Below are 17,507 nucleotides of genomic sequence, written 5' to 3' on the forward strand. Positions count from 1 at the left end.
GAATTCCTAACAAAAACATCAACCCACTGACCTATCCTGAGGCAGCCTGAATCATCTGATTGGCCCTAAAATCACCCTGATTTTCCATGAATCCTCCAGGCTAAGGTTGGCCCAGAGTAAGATGAATGTCAAAGCCCGGGAGAATAGTGGAGCAGTAGACCAACATCCAAAAATGGGGGGAAAAGATGAACTTTGCCCAAGAATTTTAAAACATGCTTATTTCAAATTTATAGGATCTGATTCACATTCACAAAAGTTTCCCCATGCTCTTCACTATAAAGTTTCTGTTTTTGTTTTTCTACCCTTACACATTCTGCCTAGAATACCACTCCCTTTTTTTCTTCCATGCTGAATTCTGTGCCCTCTCTTCTGCTACTCGTTTCAAGGGCTGAGATTATATGATTATGGCTTTTTTACCTTAAAGCTTTCATGAATGCATAGTTCTTTCTGACACACTGTATTCAGACCAGTACTCTAATTTTTAAGTGTTTAATGATATAAATCTCCTGAGTTATAATCAGCTTCATACTGCATTGTTTTCTCACTTAAAAATGATACTTTTCAGGTGGCGTGTGGGTGGTTAAGCATCTGACTGCAACTCAGGTCATGATCTCACGGTTTGTGGGTTTGAGCCCCAGGTCCGGCTCTGTGCTGACAGCTCAGAGCCTGGAGGCTGCTTCAGATTCTGTGTCTCCCTCTCTCTGCTCCTCCGCTGCTCACACTCTGTCTCTCTCTCTCTCAAAAGTAAATAAACATTTTAAAAAAATTTGCAAAAGTGATACATTTCAAAAAGTAGTCGATTTATAATAGTTACTTTAAAAGAGCAAAATAATAATGGAGTTTTAACATAATGTGAAATAGTAATATAAAATGGTGAAAAAGAAATGACAATTGAAAAAATACACACTGAGACTCCTCTGCCTCTAGTATCTGAGCATTCTTTCCTGTTGTGTTCGTCCATCCATTCAGTCTGTCATTAATGCTGCAAACATTTATTAAGCTTCTCCCATGTGCCAGGCCTGTGCTAAGTCCTGGTGATACAAAATGACTCGTAAACAATCCCTAAGCTCCAGGAGTTCACTTATGGAAAGAAAACCATGTAAACAGAAATTCTTAATCATATCTTCAGGAATGCATCTTTGTATCCAGAAGACCTCACGTAACACCGGACACATAGTAGCACTTAGTAAATATATATCAAGAGGTCTGGATCCCACTGCCATTTCTGCCTCCGGCCAGACAGACAGCTTTGGTCCAGTCTTGAAATATCTGCATACACTAACATTAAAGTGGAAATGTGTGTTCTGTTCATTCAACAAGCATTTCTTAAGCATCTACAAATGTGTCAGTCTCTGTTCTATATTGAAACTCCAAAAGTGAAGAAAGGAAGGCACTTCGTTAATTGCTTCATGAGCTAGCAAGGGAGACAAAACATAAGTAATAATATGCGATAAAGGCTCTAATAGGAAAATGTATACAATGAGTGAGTACATGAATGACGGAAAAATCAATTCAGCTCTGGTGATCAGAGAAGTCTACAAAGAGGAGCTAATGTGTTAGCTCTGCCTTGAAGGAGGACTGTCCAAATCCAAGGAACAATAGTGGTGGGCTCATTCCAGAAGCCCAGCTTGAGCAAGGACACGCGATGTGAAAGACCAATTGATTAGGCACCATTAATTCTCCCCCTGGAAGACATGAGGAGGATCCTTGGTGATCTAGTCCAGTATTAGAGTACCAGTAGTTCTAGGAACTATCACCATCTGATTGTTTTTATGAAACAATTTGTGGTTATTAAAAGGCATGGGTGGGTGTTTATGTTGTATACATTAAAAGTCTTCAAATCTTTAATTAGTCCCTTTTATTTCCATTATTTAAAGATGAAGAATTGTTCAGTGAAAAAAATTTCAAGTCCAATATTACGATTATCTTTTCAGGAAAGGAATAAAACGAAGCAATGAAAATCTCCAGCGCTTCCCAGCCTTTCCTCAGTAGGAGTTAATATCTAGTTAGAATGAGCATTAATTACCTAGAGGAAATATACTGTTAAGGTTTATATTTTCAATTTTTTATTAATATTTTCACCACTAATGAATAAGTTGGGATAAATTTTAGTTTTTTATAGTCTGTACTAGATATGATTTGCTTGTCTAATTAAAGTCTACCTAGTGATTGTAGTAACTTTGCAGTATTTTAATGTGTCTTTTCATTTCTATATTAAGAACAAAGAAGAACTATGGAACAGGAAAGATAGTGCAGACAATGCTTACAGTTTTGGTAATTAAAACCTATGGAGAAATTTCTTTCTACCTGATCTTTCCCCTGTCTAAGTAATCTGTGCTAGAAATCACACACACACACACACACACACACACACACAGCACATATTATAGGACAGTTCAAAGATTTTTAATTTAAATTTGTGCTGCCTGCTTCTCTAAAACATAAGTGCACCAAACAGTATCTGTGTGTAATAGGTTTTCACTAATTGCTGACGGTATTTTAAGTGAAGGAAGTCCGTGTGCACAGATCGCCCTGATGGCCACTCCCCACGGGGCTCAGGGCTGCTGGGACTAACAAGGCACTTGGGAGCAGCACACAGCTGTGGGAGGGTGTTTACAAAATACCCTCAGAAACTTCACTTACAGGCAGTGTCCACTTCAGCTGCCCCTCCTTTTGCTCTATGGATTTACTACTTTCTACAGATTATTCTGCTTGCTAAGAGCGGATGCTTATTTTCATAAAGCTATGAAAGACAAGTGCGAAAATGATTTAGAATGAAAGAAAAGGAAACTACCTTTTCTAAGTTGATGCCTTTTTTTTTTTCTTGGCTTTTGTGTGAACATGACATTCATGCAACTAGCAGAGATAATTCCTGACACATCAACCCTCTGAAGTAAGGGTAATGCTAGCTGTACAAGAAAGGTTGATTATTTGGCTTTTAAGAAAATTAATGAGTATTTTGGGGCTTTTAGCAAAAGGATTTGAAATTGCTGCTGTAGAGCGGGTAGGTACAAAGAAAGGAAGATGATGAAGATATATATTCTTGAGGACTAATACTGCAGGCATGGAAAGAAGTTGAACGATTGGAAGCTTTAATCTGTGATGGTGGCTCTAAAAGAAACTTAATTTTATGTAGATAGCAAAAATATAAAATATATAGCTTCATTTAATTGAAAAAGACCAATAACTTAGTTATTTCTTTATTACCAACAAGAAACAATTAAAAAGGGGGAAATCAGTTTTAACCATTGTATACAGAAGGGATTTGATAACATAATGCCTAAGAAATGAGAGCTCCATGTGGCATTCTTTTTCATTTATATTCCTTTCAGTAACGAAATGGAATCTGTTCCCCACATCTATTTCATTAGAATTTTTGAAGCACCTGTCACCTATCATCATCAGTTTATATGTATTTCAAGTTGTCTTGATGAACAAATGTACTAATGCAGGGTCCATATGTCCACATGTCTGGGAGGGGAGATTCCACGTGGTTTTTGGATTACCTGTCTGGACTCCTTTTCCCGTTTATTGTTTGGAGTATGTCACCTTCTGTCAATCTAATTACTTCTCTAAGAAACGGCTGTTCTCAGCTCACTGCATGACAATCTCTGCCTTGTGAAAACATCCCAGAAGCCTCTGCAGTCAATTGATCTACCCCAAAAGTGTCACTCTCACATGGAAAGTTGAATTCAGTATACAGACTCACTCAAGATTTACAGAGTTCTCTGAGGGAAGAGTTTCTTTAGATACGTAGCCAGAGAAGCTGGTTTCAGTAGATCTCTTGCCTTCTCTTGACATACAGAATAAATCTTTTCAAAACTTAGTCAGCTGAGAGACACAATATATACAGCCAAGACTTCTAGCCCCTGTAATAATAATGATGATGATGGTGATGATGATTTAAGTGCCTACATTACCTGACCAATAACATTTGTAAAAGATCAGGGAAGCTTTCAAAGACCAGAGGCAGAGATTTTGATTTTTCCAAAAAAAAAAAAGGCCTGAAGAATAATGCTTATTTACCCAGTTAGCAGTCCCTTTAGTTTATACTGACTGTTTATTACTGCGATAAAGACAGACTTGGCTGAATCTAACAGTAATTCTTTTGCCATCCCCAAACAGCTATAGATTTTTAATATAATAAAGATAAGACTGCCCATATAGTTCCACATTCACATGATAGTATTTAAGTTTGTGCCATCGCATCCATTTTCAGAGCTTTGTAATTCTACCATAATCATCTGTTCTTGGCAGAAATGTGGTCTACAAGCTCTCAGTTGAGGATAATATTTTTGAACAATTTTTTCAGTGTTCTAGTTATGTGATTATGGGAACTTGGAACTCAGTATTAATTTGCTCTTGGATTTTGTATGTCTATATCTCAGAATGCCCCCCTTTTTAAATAATGCAATTTAACTTGAAATAAGACTGCAATACACCTTTCGCTCTTAGAGATATTTCATTACTTAAATACTGGTGATATTCAATGAAAGATAATGTAATTAGATACAAAAAGAATTTATTAAGAGAAAAGGAGCCGCTGTTACCCTTCCCCCTCACCGTTGTTTCCTTTGTAACTTCATGGCACTAGCTTTGTTTGCTTAACAGTTTATGTAATTCTTTAGGTACAAAAGGAGCTCTTGATCTAATTGATTTTTTAATCCAAAAAACTGATAAGTGCTTTATTGAGTAATAAGCATTCCCACTCTAAAATTTGACATCTAAGAAATACCAATATTTTAGCAATATTCTCATTCTTAAAGTTTTGCCACAGCCTAATTTTTAAATTTTTCTGCCTAATTTATTTCAGCGTTCACTCTACTGCTATAGTCACATATGAGTGGGAGACATCTATTCCACATCCCTCACTTTACGAGTGTGGGAAAGGCTGGGCAGGGGAAGGTGGCCCCACGTCGCTCACGGCAGGAGGCTGAAAGGCCAATCATGCTTGGCCATGCTGGTTTGAGACCGGGCATGAGGTTTCCCTAAACTCTTCATGAAGCACTTGTGAGAGATAATGAGTTAACATTTGTGGAGATCTTTCAATGAACTGTAATTGATGTTTGAATTTTTGTAAACCGAATGCAGTATCTCCCCTCAAAAGCTTCATAAGAATATTTAGCACACATGTATGTGCCAGATGGATAGTAATGACAGTTGATAGGCCTCTCCTAGCCCTTGCGTTCTGTTGTCAAAAATCTGCACATCAAAACAACTATAATTTTTACAATAAGATTTATTGGGTAATTTTTTAGGGTGCACATTGAAGAATCTACTGTCTAGATAAGACTATAAATTAATGTTCTATAACATAAGATTTTAAACTGAAGGTTTATATAAGAATATTCCTATTATGCCTTATAGAAATATAGGCAGATTTTGAAAATTCTCAGATAATATTTTCTTGACCTGACATCTTTCCCTACAAAGGTGAATTTTTATGAAAAATATGTGGAGTATGATGCAAGGCACTGCAAAATTATTCTTAAAAGCTCAAGGATATATGGAGATCAAAGCAGAAACATCATAATATAACAAATAGTTATCACCCAGAAGAATATGCTTGTGGTTGAGATAATGCTAACAAAACAGCCTAAAACAGGAAATTAAGTTAGTGAATAAAACTATTATTGTAATGTATTGTGACATTCTTTGTAATATTATTTTAAGAACTCTCCAGAGGTATTTATTCTGGATAAAAATGATGGCTATAGATCTGTGGTAGGGGGACAGGTGGCCCCACCAATTACAAATTCCCAAAGATTATAAATGTATATATGTATTATCATCTTGTGTCAAAATACTCATTTTAATATTCAAACATTATACCACATAATAAGCTGTAACCATATGTTTATTTGTTATATTATACCACAATAACATTAATAAATATTTACAGAGCTGCAGTGTCTCATAGATGTATTAGAAATGGTAGCTCTCTTAGTTTGATTTTAAGTGAAGCTCTTTAGTGCCTCAGAAAAAAACTAATTTTAAGTGTTACATTTGTTACACATTGATAAGAGCCAAGGAGTTTAAATTGTTAAGACTGACACTCCCTTTATAACTCATGTTGTTTTATTTATTTTTCCCAATTGCATGAATTAAAGATGGAGTGTTATCTCAGCTTTGAATTCCTTAGCTTGATGTCACAGCTTTTGCTTTATTTGTATGTGAATTCCGTCTTTAATAAAGATGAGCTCCGCTGAACTTTCCATTAATGAGAGACACTTACGTACCCAACTCTTTAAAAACGATTTTGGTAGTACCAGGAAAATTCAGAAATGTTGCCAGTCTATTAATAATTGACACGGCATGCTGTGTGATTAATCAGAAGTTCTATGATCTCTAAAAACATAACATTTTCTTTGTAAATCAGATGATGTACAATTAACTTGACAACCATCAGTTAAAAGGAAAGAGAGAGAGAGAGGGAGAGGGAGAGGGAGAGGGAGAGGGAAAGTAAAACTCAGGACTCCTGACTCATACTTTTTCCATGTTACATACGTATTTATCCTTCTGTGACAGCTGAGACTAGACCAGACCTACATTCAGGAGACAGGAGGTTCAGGATAAGGCACCGACTTTTCACCTTCATGTGTCAGGAGACAGTCTCAGGGTGACCTTACTCAGCTGGAACCAGGAAGAACTTTTGCTAGTTTGATAGTTGTTGACTTAGGTACCTACTTTCAGCATTCTCTGGCTTCCTTATCCAGCTGATGGTAAGCTAAGCTCAGGTGTTGTGACTTTTCTTTCAGCCTATGTTTAGGCAGGTAACTTCTCAGCATTACCACTCTCAATACATATTTTCACAAGTATAGAACTCTAAACAAACTACACAGAGGTAATTCTCCTTACGATCACAGCGTCTGAACATTCTCACTGGGTACTTCGTGAGAATATGAGCTGGGTTCTCTTACGGCATTTTGCTGTCAAGTGCATATCCTAAGGGGGTGGCAGGACACCATGAGTACCAACAATTATGCTAAACCCGAACTAGAGCTCTATTTCTGACATTTCTGCTTTTGTCGTGATCACAGATTCTGAAATCATTGTGTAATGCCCTAATTTCTAGTTTTCCTGTGGGAAGATAGTGTTGCAATTTGTCACCTTACTCGTATTCTTCTGTAATTGTCTCTCACTGGATGTTTGAAGCACATATGAATTCTGTACCATGAAATTTCAGCCCCCATGCCATCTTTGTTTATTGACTGAATTTGGTTGTAAGCGGAATATTGCCCTTTTATTTTTCTGTAACTAGCAATGAGTGCACTTTTGAAATCACTCATGGGTTCTCTCTATGGTTTCTTTAATGTAAAAAAGTGTATGTAATAAAAACCCGAAATACTGGACAGCTTGAACTTCTATAACACCCCTGAATGTCTCTTACAGCCTCTGTCTAGGTTTGAACTTTCCAAATTATGTATTTCAGACGTTGAGAAAGAAGGGCCTTAATGGCTGTGACAGCCCAGATCCCGATGCAGACGATTCAGTAGGTCACAGCCCTGAGTCTGAGGACAAGTACAGGAAAATTAACGAAGATATTGATCTAATGATCAGCAGGCAAAGATTGTGTGTAAGTACTCGGAACACCCTTCATTTTTTTTACTCTTGATATTTCTCTGAACCTGGCAGGCCTTGAACAAGAAAGAGAACAAAGGCTGTGAAAGCCCCGATCCCGACTCCTCTTATGCACTCACCCCACGCACTGAAGAAAAATACAAAAAAATTAATGAAGAATTTGATAATATGATCAAGAGTCATAAAATTCCTGTAAGTACCAAAGGTAGATGGCTGGTCTGCTGATAACCGCTGCAGTAACATACCTTAACCCTTTCAGTGATGACTTTCTGTAAGAAGCATTGGAAAGTCAAACCAATAAAATAGCCATCTCACCCCACAGGGCAGTGCATTTAGAAAGCAAACCCCGAGGGATGCTGAAATTATGTAATCTAAAAGACTTGCCATCCAGAAGTTCATTCAGAGGTAGAACATTTACAGGAAGAAGAGAAAGATCTATGCAACATGCCCTGAATTTACACAATCTTTTAAACACACAGCTCACACAAATCACAGTGCACTAGTAAAACGCTGGAATGTCCTTCTGAACAAGCTTGAGGATTTACTATAGAACATACGTGTATTTGTACTGAGACCGGATACACGATGGGAGCCACAGTTCTCTCATGTAAACTGGCCATCAGCCCCCCAAAGAAAAGCTTGGTTCCAAATAAAGCTTCTTCAGCCCCTCTCCCTAAACATGAGATTCAGCAACAGCACTGAAGGGTTAAAGCTAATGCTCGCTGCAGGGAAACAGACTGCATGAAAACCTAATGGTAAGATTTCAACATGTTTGTGTGCTGGGGTGATTTTAAAGCTTTATCAGAATATTCGCTTTGCCTACACCAACATTTTCCATGCTTTAACATTTGGCTAAATTTTGTCTTAACCAAGTCAAAAAATTTCTAACAATCAATCATATGCCTTGCCAGATATTTAAGAGAAATAACTCTGCATGTATTATTTTGTTTGCCCACAGAATGAGGGGAAACGTACATACCTTTTATTTTATTCTGTCATCAATCAAATGATGTTAATTTTATGACATAAAAGTGATGAAACTCAGAGGCTCACATGCTTTCTGAATAACCAATGTTAGTGTCTGAAACCCTCATTTTATACAAGCTCTTCAGTGGGTAATTAATTCCTTTCTCAAAAAAAGAACATTTTTTGTAAGTTAGCAAGATACCCTAAACTTGAGGGTTGGGAAAGATTCGGCAGTTGAAAATATGCCTCAGCAATTATAAGTGCAGATATTTGGGGACAAGAGCTCTAGGCTAAGTCCACAACTACACTCACAGGATAAATTAATGCCTTACACATAGTAGGTGTACAACCAACCTGTGTTGAATTAAAAGGAACACTGTAAAAGTTATTTATAAAATGTATGAACATTAAACTTTCTATCTTCATAAGTATGTCTGCTTCTTTTGTTAAGTGAAATAATGTCAGTGGAAGAGATTTTGTTGAATCATTATTAATACATTGTATCATGAAAGAAAGCTTAAGTGCCTTAAATTCTTAAAGGTTTCATAAAACCGACTACTGTATGCAACACACCCACAGTGGGCACTTTATTCAAAAATAACATATTTCCCATCAGATGCAGTCATGCATACCTGTTATACCCAGAATTCTTACGTGATAAAACACCCATTGAGATTTTATTTTGCCCAGAAGAAGGAAGGAAGCAGTTCCCTTGAGCCAATTTTTTTAATGTTTACTTATTTACTTTTGAGAGAGAGCACAAGCGAGGGAGGGACAGAGAGAGAGAGAGAGAGAGAGAGAGAGACCTAGAAATCTGAAGCAGGCTCCAGGTTCCCAGCAGCCAGCTCCGTGCCTGACATGGGGCTCGAACCCATGAACCGTGAGATCATGACCTGAGCCAAAGACGGACACTCAACTGACTGAGCCACCCAGGTGCCCCTCCTTTGGGCCAATTTTTAGTTCTTACAGGCTGAGTTTCTCCAGCTGTACAATACACTGTTTAGAGCTGCCAGGCACAAAGGTTTGTGAATATAAGAATGTCGGTGTCTGTGACAGGAGGAATCCCCTGCACAGCTAGGAAAGAGCAGTAGTATGTGTATTACAGCGGATCACTCTCCCTGGATCACTCTCCCTGGCCGTGTTCTTAAATGAGTATGAGGCTTTAACCCCCGAAGCTCTGGGAGAATGCCCATATTTGCACACTGGATCCTTTTTCCCATGCTTTAGGAGTAAGAGGTGTGATGCATACCTCAGCTCCCTTGCAGTATTTCATCCCGTCCTGTAAAGAGTTCAAAATCAGGATACATGATTTCTTAAGAGGTGCAGTGGTGTGTGGTGGGGGATGAAAACCACATGAGAGTTTAGAGGTCGGGCTGTGAGAAGGACTACACAGCTCCTAGCTGTGCCGCTGAGTCTTCCTCTCTGTAGTAAGTGCTTCAGCCTCCACGATGAAAAGCGCAGTTTTCGCACATCGCTTTCAGTTGCTGGAAGTAAATTTTGTTGAAAGTTTCCACAGCTGCTAAAACATTTACAGCAGGGCAAGGACACTCTGCCCTTTGTATGTAGGGAGTGTCTCCACCTCTTTAAAAACATTACAAGACTGTTTTTCTATTTCAAAGACCCGGTTTGAAGAGTTTCCCTTTTAAAATAGAAAATTTAATATTGCAAGCGCCTGTTACGATATAATTTATGCCCATATTCCTCAATTACATGAAATAATCCATGGATGATTTGGAATCTTGTTGACCAGCATTTCCTCACGCGGGGCTTGCCACGGTTCATGCTGGGCATCACAGCAAGAAAGAACAGTTCCATTTGAGGAACCAGGAATTAGGAAATGGGCTGAAGGAAGGAGAGGTGGTTGCAAGATTGGTTGAGAGAGAACAGGAAGGGAGGAAGTGGAAGGAGTATGTGTTTTCTTCAAATAGCAGACTGTGAAGACCAGGAAACACTGCTGTAAGTAGGAGCAAGGAAAGAGTTAAAGGCCTGGAGATTATCTGCAAAGGAGGAATGCTCCAGGGAAGGAAAAGATCAGAGGTATCAGCGATGGAGGTAAAATGGCAAAGCTACTCCAGGAAGGGGAGGATGGGATCGGAACAGGAAGAGCACGGAGTTACAAGTAGACCCGTGACCTAGTTAAGGGGGTAGATGGGCAGAGTGAAGCTGACTGTACCACCACCTGGTGACTTCTCTGTTTTGTACTGAATTTAGCGTCTATAGACAGTGAGGTGGGGCACTAAGTGCTGAGAAGAGGACCAAGAACAATGAAGGTGTAGACATTTCGAGAAAGCGAGAATGAGAAGGGAATGAGCAAGTACAGGCCAGAGTCGTCAGGCAACCTTGCGGAGATTTGGGTATCAGCAGTTAGTAGTCACTAGTCAGCAGAGTTGTGTGATTTGTTTTTCTCCCCCCAGTTCTCAGCAGCGTGGGAATGGTTGATCGAAAGGTAAGGGAGTGTCATTCATGGCCCAGTAGAGGGATTCAGTTTAGCCATTCACATTAAATAAAAAAGGGCCTGTTAACTAAAAATATTTTATTAAAAATATTTTATTTGACTTTTTATTGGACTTTTCCTTGTGGTAAGTTTGGGAAAATAGTGGGTTTTGGGTAAGAGTTCAGATACCTTTCTGACCACGATGACTCACTTCAGCAACCATGATCAGTTTGCTCAGGGATAGACACTAAAAGCTTTTTTTTTGCTGTCATGCCTGTGTCTCTTATGCAGGGCTGGCATTGTGGGCCATGTGACCTGTGCAGTTACACAGGGCCCTGCCCTCAGAGGCTTTGCCATCACCATCTTGAAATTCTTCATAATTTTTTAACAGGAGCCCGTCATTTTCATTTTGCCCTGAGTCCTGCAAAGTACATAGCAGTCCTGCCTACAGCATTTTATTTAATCACCCCAAATTCCCTCTTCCTTCCTGTCTCAAGTATTGTAAAATTTGGAGCCTGGCCCTGAGATATTTGTAAGTTTGGAGTTCTTAACTATATTCTGGCTTTCAATTTTTAGACAAAAATATTTTAAATAGATGCTTCTAATTTCCCTAATTTTGAAAAGTCAGGAAGAAAACAAGTAATGACAAATTCCTGTAAACATTTAGACATTATTGCTGCCTTTGCATTCCCTAAAACATTTAGAGCTGGTTCATCTCTTTACGTTTGTAAACACTTCATGTCTCAGATCAGGTCAAGGGAGATTAAATGACTTGCCTGGTTCAATGGCAATTTATTACACAACTAGACTACAACTGAGATTTCTGATAGAAAGTAAGTTGTTCTTTCTGAGTCTCTGCATTGTCTCCTTAGTGTGGTCATGTTTAAGCTTATAATTCTACTTTAAAACTGTGTAACCAGTTCCTAATACAGATAAAGAAGCAAAAGAAACAAAGCAAAAGGTTTAATGCAAAAGGTGTTAGCATGTTATTATGAAGTGTGATTTTTTTGAAGTATGCTTTGATATCAGAGCTCTACTGACCACTGTGTAGCCAATCACAAGAGAATTTTATACTTATCATCAAAATTGTTTACAGTTCAGAATGCTGGAAACTGAGTAATTCTTTGGGATGATGGTCAGAGGAAGAGAGGAGTAAAGAGATTTTCACTGAACTGGTTATTAGAGTGGTTCAGAATTTATTAAATAATTATTAAGAATCCCTTTTATTTTGGATGTGCATGTAGTGAGGGGAAATGGGCTTTGCTCTCTACGGAGATGCAGTCAACACTCTGTAGAATATTCAGGGGAGTAGTTTGATAGCAGATCCTTAAGTACCCAGCAATAGATAAACACTTAGAAACACTAATAGTGAATACAAATTAAAACATTTGTAACTAAAACATAGCTTTAAAATACCAAACCTGTGGGGCGCCTGGGTAGCTCAGTCAGTTGAACGTCTAACTCCTGATTTCAGCTCAGGTCATGATACCAGGGTCTCAGGATCAAGCCCCACATTAGGCTCTGCACTGGGTGCGGAGCCTGCTTAAGATTCTTTCTCTGTCCCTCTGCCCCTCTCCCTTGCTCACGTGCTCGCTCGCTCTCTCTCTCTCTTTCTCTAACATAAAATTTAAAAAATAAAACTAAAATAAAATACCAAACCTGAGTAAATATGGAAGAGGAGGAGTCTTTAAGGTTTATTTTTTCCTAAGCACAGAGCTCACTCCAACAGGGATGCTCACCCACATTTCAGAAGAACCCTATTTTAGCTCATTATTTTCATGGTACACAAATAAGCTGTTAACATGAAGCCCATACTCACTTCACAGTATCACTTCTGACTGCAATATTTTATTTCTCTCCAAAAACTTATACTGTGTTACACAATGATTTAATTGAAAAAGCAATAGGCTCAGTCACTTACTAGTTAGATGATCTTGGGCCACTTAATCTCATCGATTTAAAAAGGAAAGGATTATATCTTACAGTGAAGGGATGTTGAAAGTGTTGAATCATATAATGTGTGTGACTTACATAGTCCAGTGCCTGCTTGGTAATAATACACAGTAAATTGTAAGCCTGTATTTTCATATTAGTGTAGTGTCTTCCTAAAAACCCTCCTTTAATGAAAAATAGTCAATTCATATAACAAATATTAAACTAGGCTCTGCATTACCTTGCAGCAAAAGAGCTTTAAGAGCTTGATGAAAGGGGACATTATTTGGCCAACATCATAAGTAATGTTACAAGGGAAAGAAAAGCAAGAGAAAGAGATCAAGAGATGGATGGTTGGTTGGTGGGGCAAGCTGTATGATTACATAAGGTGGTCAGGGTGGGCTTCCTTGAGAAGGCCAGATTTTGAGCAGAAAACTGAAGAGGTGATGGAGTTAGCCATGTACATGAGGCAAAAATGAAGGAGGGAGGAAGAGGACAATAGGAAACCAGATAATGAAGCCTAGCGAAAGCTGGAATTTATAGGACTTTATAGAACATTGGAAGAAGCTGGGCTTTACTACGAGTAAGGTGGGAGCTTCTCAGGGTTTGAAACAGAGGGGTGTTATGATCTTATTTGTGCTTTAAGGGATCTATTCAATTGCTAGATCAAAAATAAAAAGGAGAGCAAGGATAGAAGCAGGCAACTCTTAAGGAAGCAACTGCAGTGATCAAGGCAACAGGGGATGATGCTGGAGACTTTAGAATGAGAGGTGGTTGGAAAGTGGGTATGTTGGAAGTTAAGCCAATAGGATTTCCAGATGAACTGGGTGATGGGGAGAAAGTGAAGATTCACGGGTAACTCCAAGGATTTTATTCTGTGCCTTTGGAAGCATTGAGCTGTCATCAGCTGGAGATGAAGAGAGGTGTGAGTGGAGGTAGGTTGGAGTTGGTTTTGAGATGTCTATTAGACTAGACATGAGACAAGTAGAAATATTGAGGTTGTTGTTGGATATGCAAGGCTGAATCAGGAGAGAGAGCTGAACTGCAGATAGATAAAGGACCATGCTACTCTTAAATTCAGAGAGCAGGGAGAAGAGAAAGAACCAGCAACAAAAACGGAGAAGGAGAGCCATCGAGGTCAGTAGGAGGGAAAGTTCAGGGTCTTGAAAGGAAAGGAAGTTTGTCAAGAAGGAGTGACCAGCTGTGTCCCAAGTTGAGGCCTGAGGACTTACCATTGGAAAGTCAATAATGACTATGACAAGAGCATTTTCAGTGAAGGGGCAGAGGAAAACATTTTAATGGAATGAGCTGAGAGAACACACTGCTGTATTTCAACCCAAATTATAAAAGCAGAACTGCCATTGGTGACATGAGTTTCCAGGATGGTAAACAATTCTTAATGAAGTTCTTTACAAAACGAAGTTAAATATTCCCTCAATGCACACAGTAATTGCATTTCTGGAAATTTCAGAGTATAATAAAATCTGTGTTTCAATGTACAGAAATACCTTGTGTTCGTAGAACAAAGTTACTTCTGACTCACATCATTGGAAATGGGTTTTTTTCACACATGAATGTGCAGAGGGACTTTGGAAAGTTGAATGGGGTAAGAGATGTTGTGTTGAACTGTCCCACATATAATAGGGTATACAGCATATCTGCCTACCTATCCAGAAAATACCAGCCACACCCCCCAATCATTGTGACACCCAGAAATTGTCTCAAAGATTTCCAAAGTGCTCCCTAAGGAGATAGTCCACCCCTGAAGAGTACCACTATTCTAGATCTAGAGAGTCACTATTATGGCTCTGGTGGGAAAGGTGGTAATTGAAGGGAGTTTAGTAAAAGGATTATTTGTCGATAGGTAGCGTTCCGTGAAACCCAAAGGAATAGTGAAGTATATTAGGGCTTACAACCTGGAAGCTGTTAGCACATCTAGGCCTGAAGGAGAAAGAGGAGAGAAAAGAAACCAGAGCACACAGAGCAACACCTAAGTCTATGAAGATGGGACCCAAAAAGAGTCATGACCTTCACTAGTCCACCCATGGCTCAGCAGGGAGGGAGCTACAGTAGAAAAACACCATGATTGCTCTCCTATTCTCCGTACTTCTGCTGGTCCCTCCACTGGTCCAGCTGAAGCCAGAGGGCGAGAAGAGCCAGGCAGATGCAGGCTGGAGAGTCAGCCTCCTGGGCCCACAACAGTGAAGAGGGTGGAGAGTGCTTCTGGAGGGGCAAATGGAGAAGACCTAGCACAGTACTTATCTTTGTTTCCTTAGGTATTCTAAGTAATTCCTATGTGGCCTTTGACTATAGGAATACAGTATTTCATTCATTGTCAGACATATATTTTACAGCATATACCAATACTTTTTGTTGTTTAAAAGGCTCTAGAAATTTGGGGATATATTCATTCTTTGATGTGTTATCAAATGTTTATATTTCATTATATGACAATGTTTATCCAAAAGTATTTTTGTTACTCTCTTTAAGATAGTGTCTTAATAAAGAATGACTGTTTTAATAAAGCATGTGAACATTTTTATTTTCCTCTAAAATAGTGAGGAATCAAAGACATGTAAAAGAGTTATGAAACATTTGCTTCTGTCAATATCGACATGTCCAGATCATGGAAAAAAAGAAAATAGGACAAATAAAGTATAAGACAACATCAGCATAAATAGAAAGTAGTAGTGAATTCACCATCAGGATAAACAGCTTCTGTAGAGTATGCCATATGATGCAGGCCAGCCAATGAACCAGTAAAAGAAAGTTGATTTTAAGATTACTGAAAAAAAAAAGGTAAAAAAATAAATAAAAATAAAAACCTTTCAGTCACATGCACATGTGCTTTTAAACTGACACAGTGGCTTATTTGAGAATACTGAGGGAATGTTCTATATAAACCCTGTCTCTAATATATATATTAGATACACACATAAACACGCACATAAATCCATTTTTTAGTAAGAATGCTGTATGCTCTGACACCATGAGTCCTCTGGCAATATATTCAAACAGTGTTTTCATTTATAATGTTAATTTTTCTTTTAGAAAAAAGGAGGTAGGGAGTTGTAAGTATGATTATCTAGTACAAGCAGAAAAATAAGCAAGATTTTGCTTAAATTGCTAAAATAATACCAAAATATCAATAATTAGGACCTGATTACTCTAATTAGGTATCCACACAACTTCAGGTCCCTAAATATTTGCTCACTTTCTCACTTGAGATAGAGGTCTTTCCATTTGTCAGTGTCAGTATATCCCAAAATGTGAAGTGTAACATACATTATGAACTATCATTTTAAAATATGGATCATTGAATGATACATGCTCTGTTGAATTCTGGATCTTAAAATGTCTATTATCTTTAGAGTTACTATCAAAAGACAGACTTTTAAAAATAATAATTAAAGTATATGTGCTATTCACATGCCTGGAGATGATTTTATATCATTAAACTTCTGCATAAATATGCTTCAATAAGCAATTAAACTGAAGACTCTGGTTTGCATTTTAATCCTCCTTTTTCTCTGTGAAGTCATCACAATCATGTACCTTTGATCTTGCAGTCATTTCTGGCACCAGATTCAGACATCACAAATGAACAATTATTACTTAATAGAATGGAATTCAAAGACAATGGAGTCTAATGAAATGAGGCTTTGTTTTAAACAAAAGTGAAACGTTTTCTAATAGTTGCAAAGAAAGTGTTCTAAGCCCATTAAAGAAATCAATTTATGATCTGAACATGTTGAGAGCTCTTCTTAATGGTCTTCTAGACACCAAGCAGCTTGGAATTTAAAAATTTTCTAGGAAAAGTAAAGGCTGCCTGTCCTTGAGGGCTTCTGTTTCTCTTCTTTCCTTTTACACATATTTTTTTTTTTTTCTGCTCCTACAGGCTGTTCCACCTCCCAACTTTGAGATGCCAGTCTCCATCCCAGTGTCCAGCCACAACAGTTTGGTATACAGCAACCCCGTCAGCTCACTGGGAAACCCCAACCTTTTGCCACTGGCCCACCCTTCTCTGCAGAGAAATAGTATGTCTCCTGGTGTAACACATCGACCTCCAAGTGCAGGTAACACAGGTAGGTCCTCATGAGGACATAATGTTAGCAAATCAGTAGAAGGAGCCACTCTAGGCAAGATGCTGACTTTTTCAGTTTTCCATTTGTTATGTTCCTTCGTTGCTTAATAGCCCTATTTTAGGTCTTTAACCTCGTTAGCCTGTCTTGTGAGATCTTTCATAATCTGCTGTTTATCTGTTCAGACTATCTATCACCAACCTCTCATGTGGCTATATTGTAACCACATGCTTTCTCAAACAGAAAGTAGAATATCCTGTCTCCCGTCTTTTGCTTCTGCTCTTCTCCCACCGAAAATGCCATTTTCCCTTTTCCTCTTAGCCAGATATCACCCCATTCTGTGAAATCTTCCCCTCTGTCCTCTGATAACATTTGTGCCATTTAGTTATTTATTACTTTGATCAATTTTTATTACTTATACAGAAACTTATACCACAAAGCATTTAAAATGGAAAAGAAATGTGATAAAATAGCATAACTTCTAAGAAGCGTGAAATAAAAATAAAAAGAAA

The 17,507-nt window shown here is 38.3% G+C and overlaps 1 protein-coding gene across 23 annotated transcripts in view; it reads left to right on the forward strand.

The window, feature by feature from the left end:
* The window catches only part of MEF2C (myocyte enhancer factor 2C), a 171,686-nt gene that overhangs the window by 122,359 nt on the left and 31,820 nt on the right, over nt 1-17,507 (forward strand). For 15 of the 23 annotated variants that reach the window (XM_040448925.1, XM_040448937.1, XM_040448928.1 and 12 more), the window contains 2 exons: nt 7,433-7,576; nt 16,812-16,998. In XM_040448925.1, coding sequence (XP_040304859.1) covers nt 7,433-7,576; nt 16,812-16,998 — 331 coding nt within the window. Of the gene's footprint in view, nt 1-7,432; nt 7,577-7,635; nt 7,774-16,811; nt 16,999-17,507 lie in introns of all 23 variants that reach the window. The other 8 variants (XM_040449028.1, XM_040449056.1, XM_040449011.1 and 5 more) reach the window with 4 other exon arrangements.

Source organism: Herpailurus yagouaroundi, unplaced genomic scaffold (assembly GCF_014898765.1).
Source record: "Herpailurus yagouaroundi ecotype Mexico unplaced genomic scaffold, PumYag 29, whole genome shotgun sequence".
Taxonomy (NCBI): Eukaryota; Metazoa; Chordata; class Mammalia; order Carnivora; family Felidae; genus Herpailurus; species Herpailurus yagouaroundi.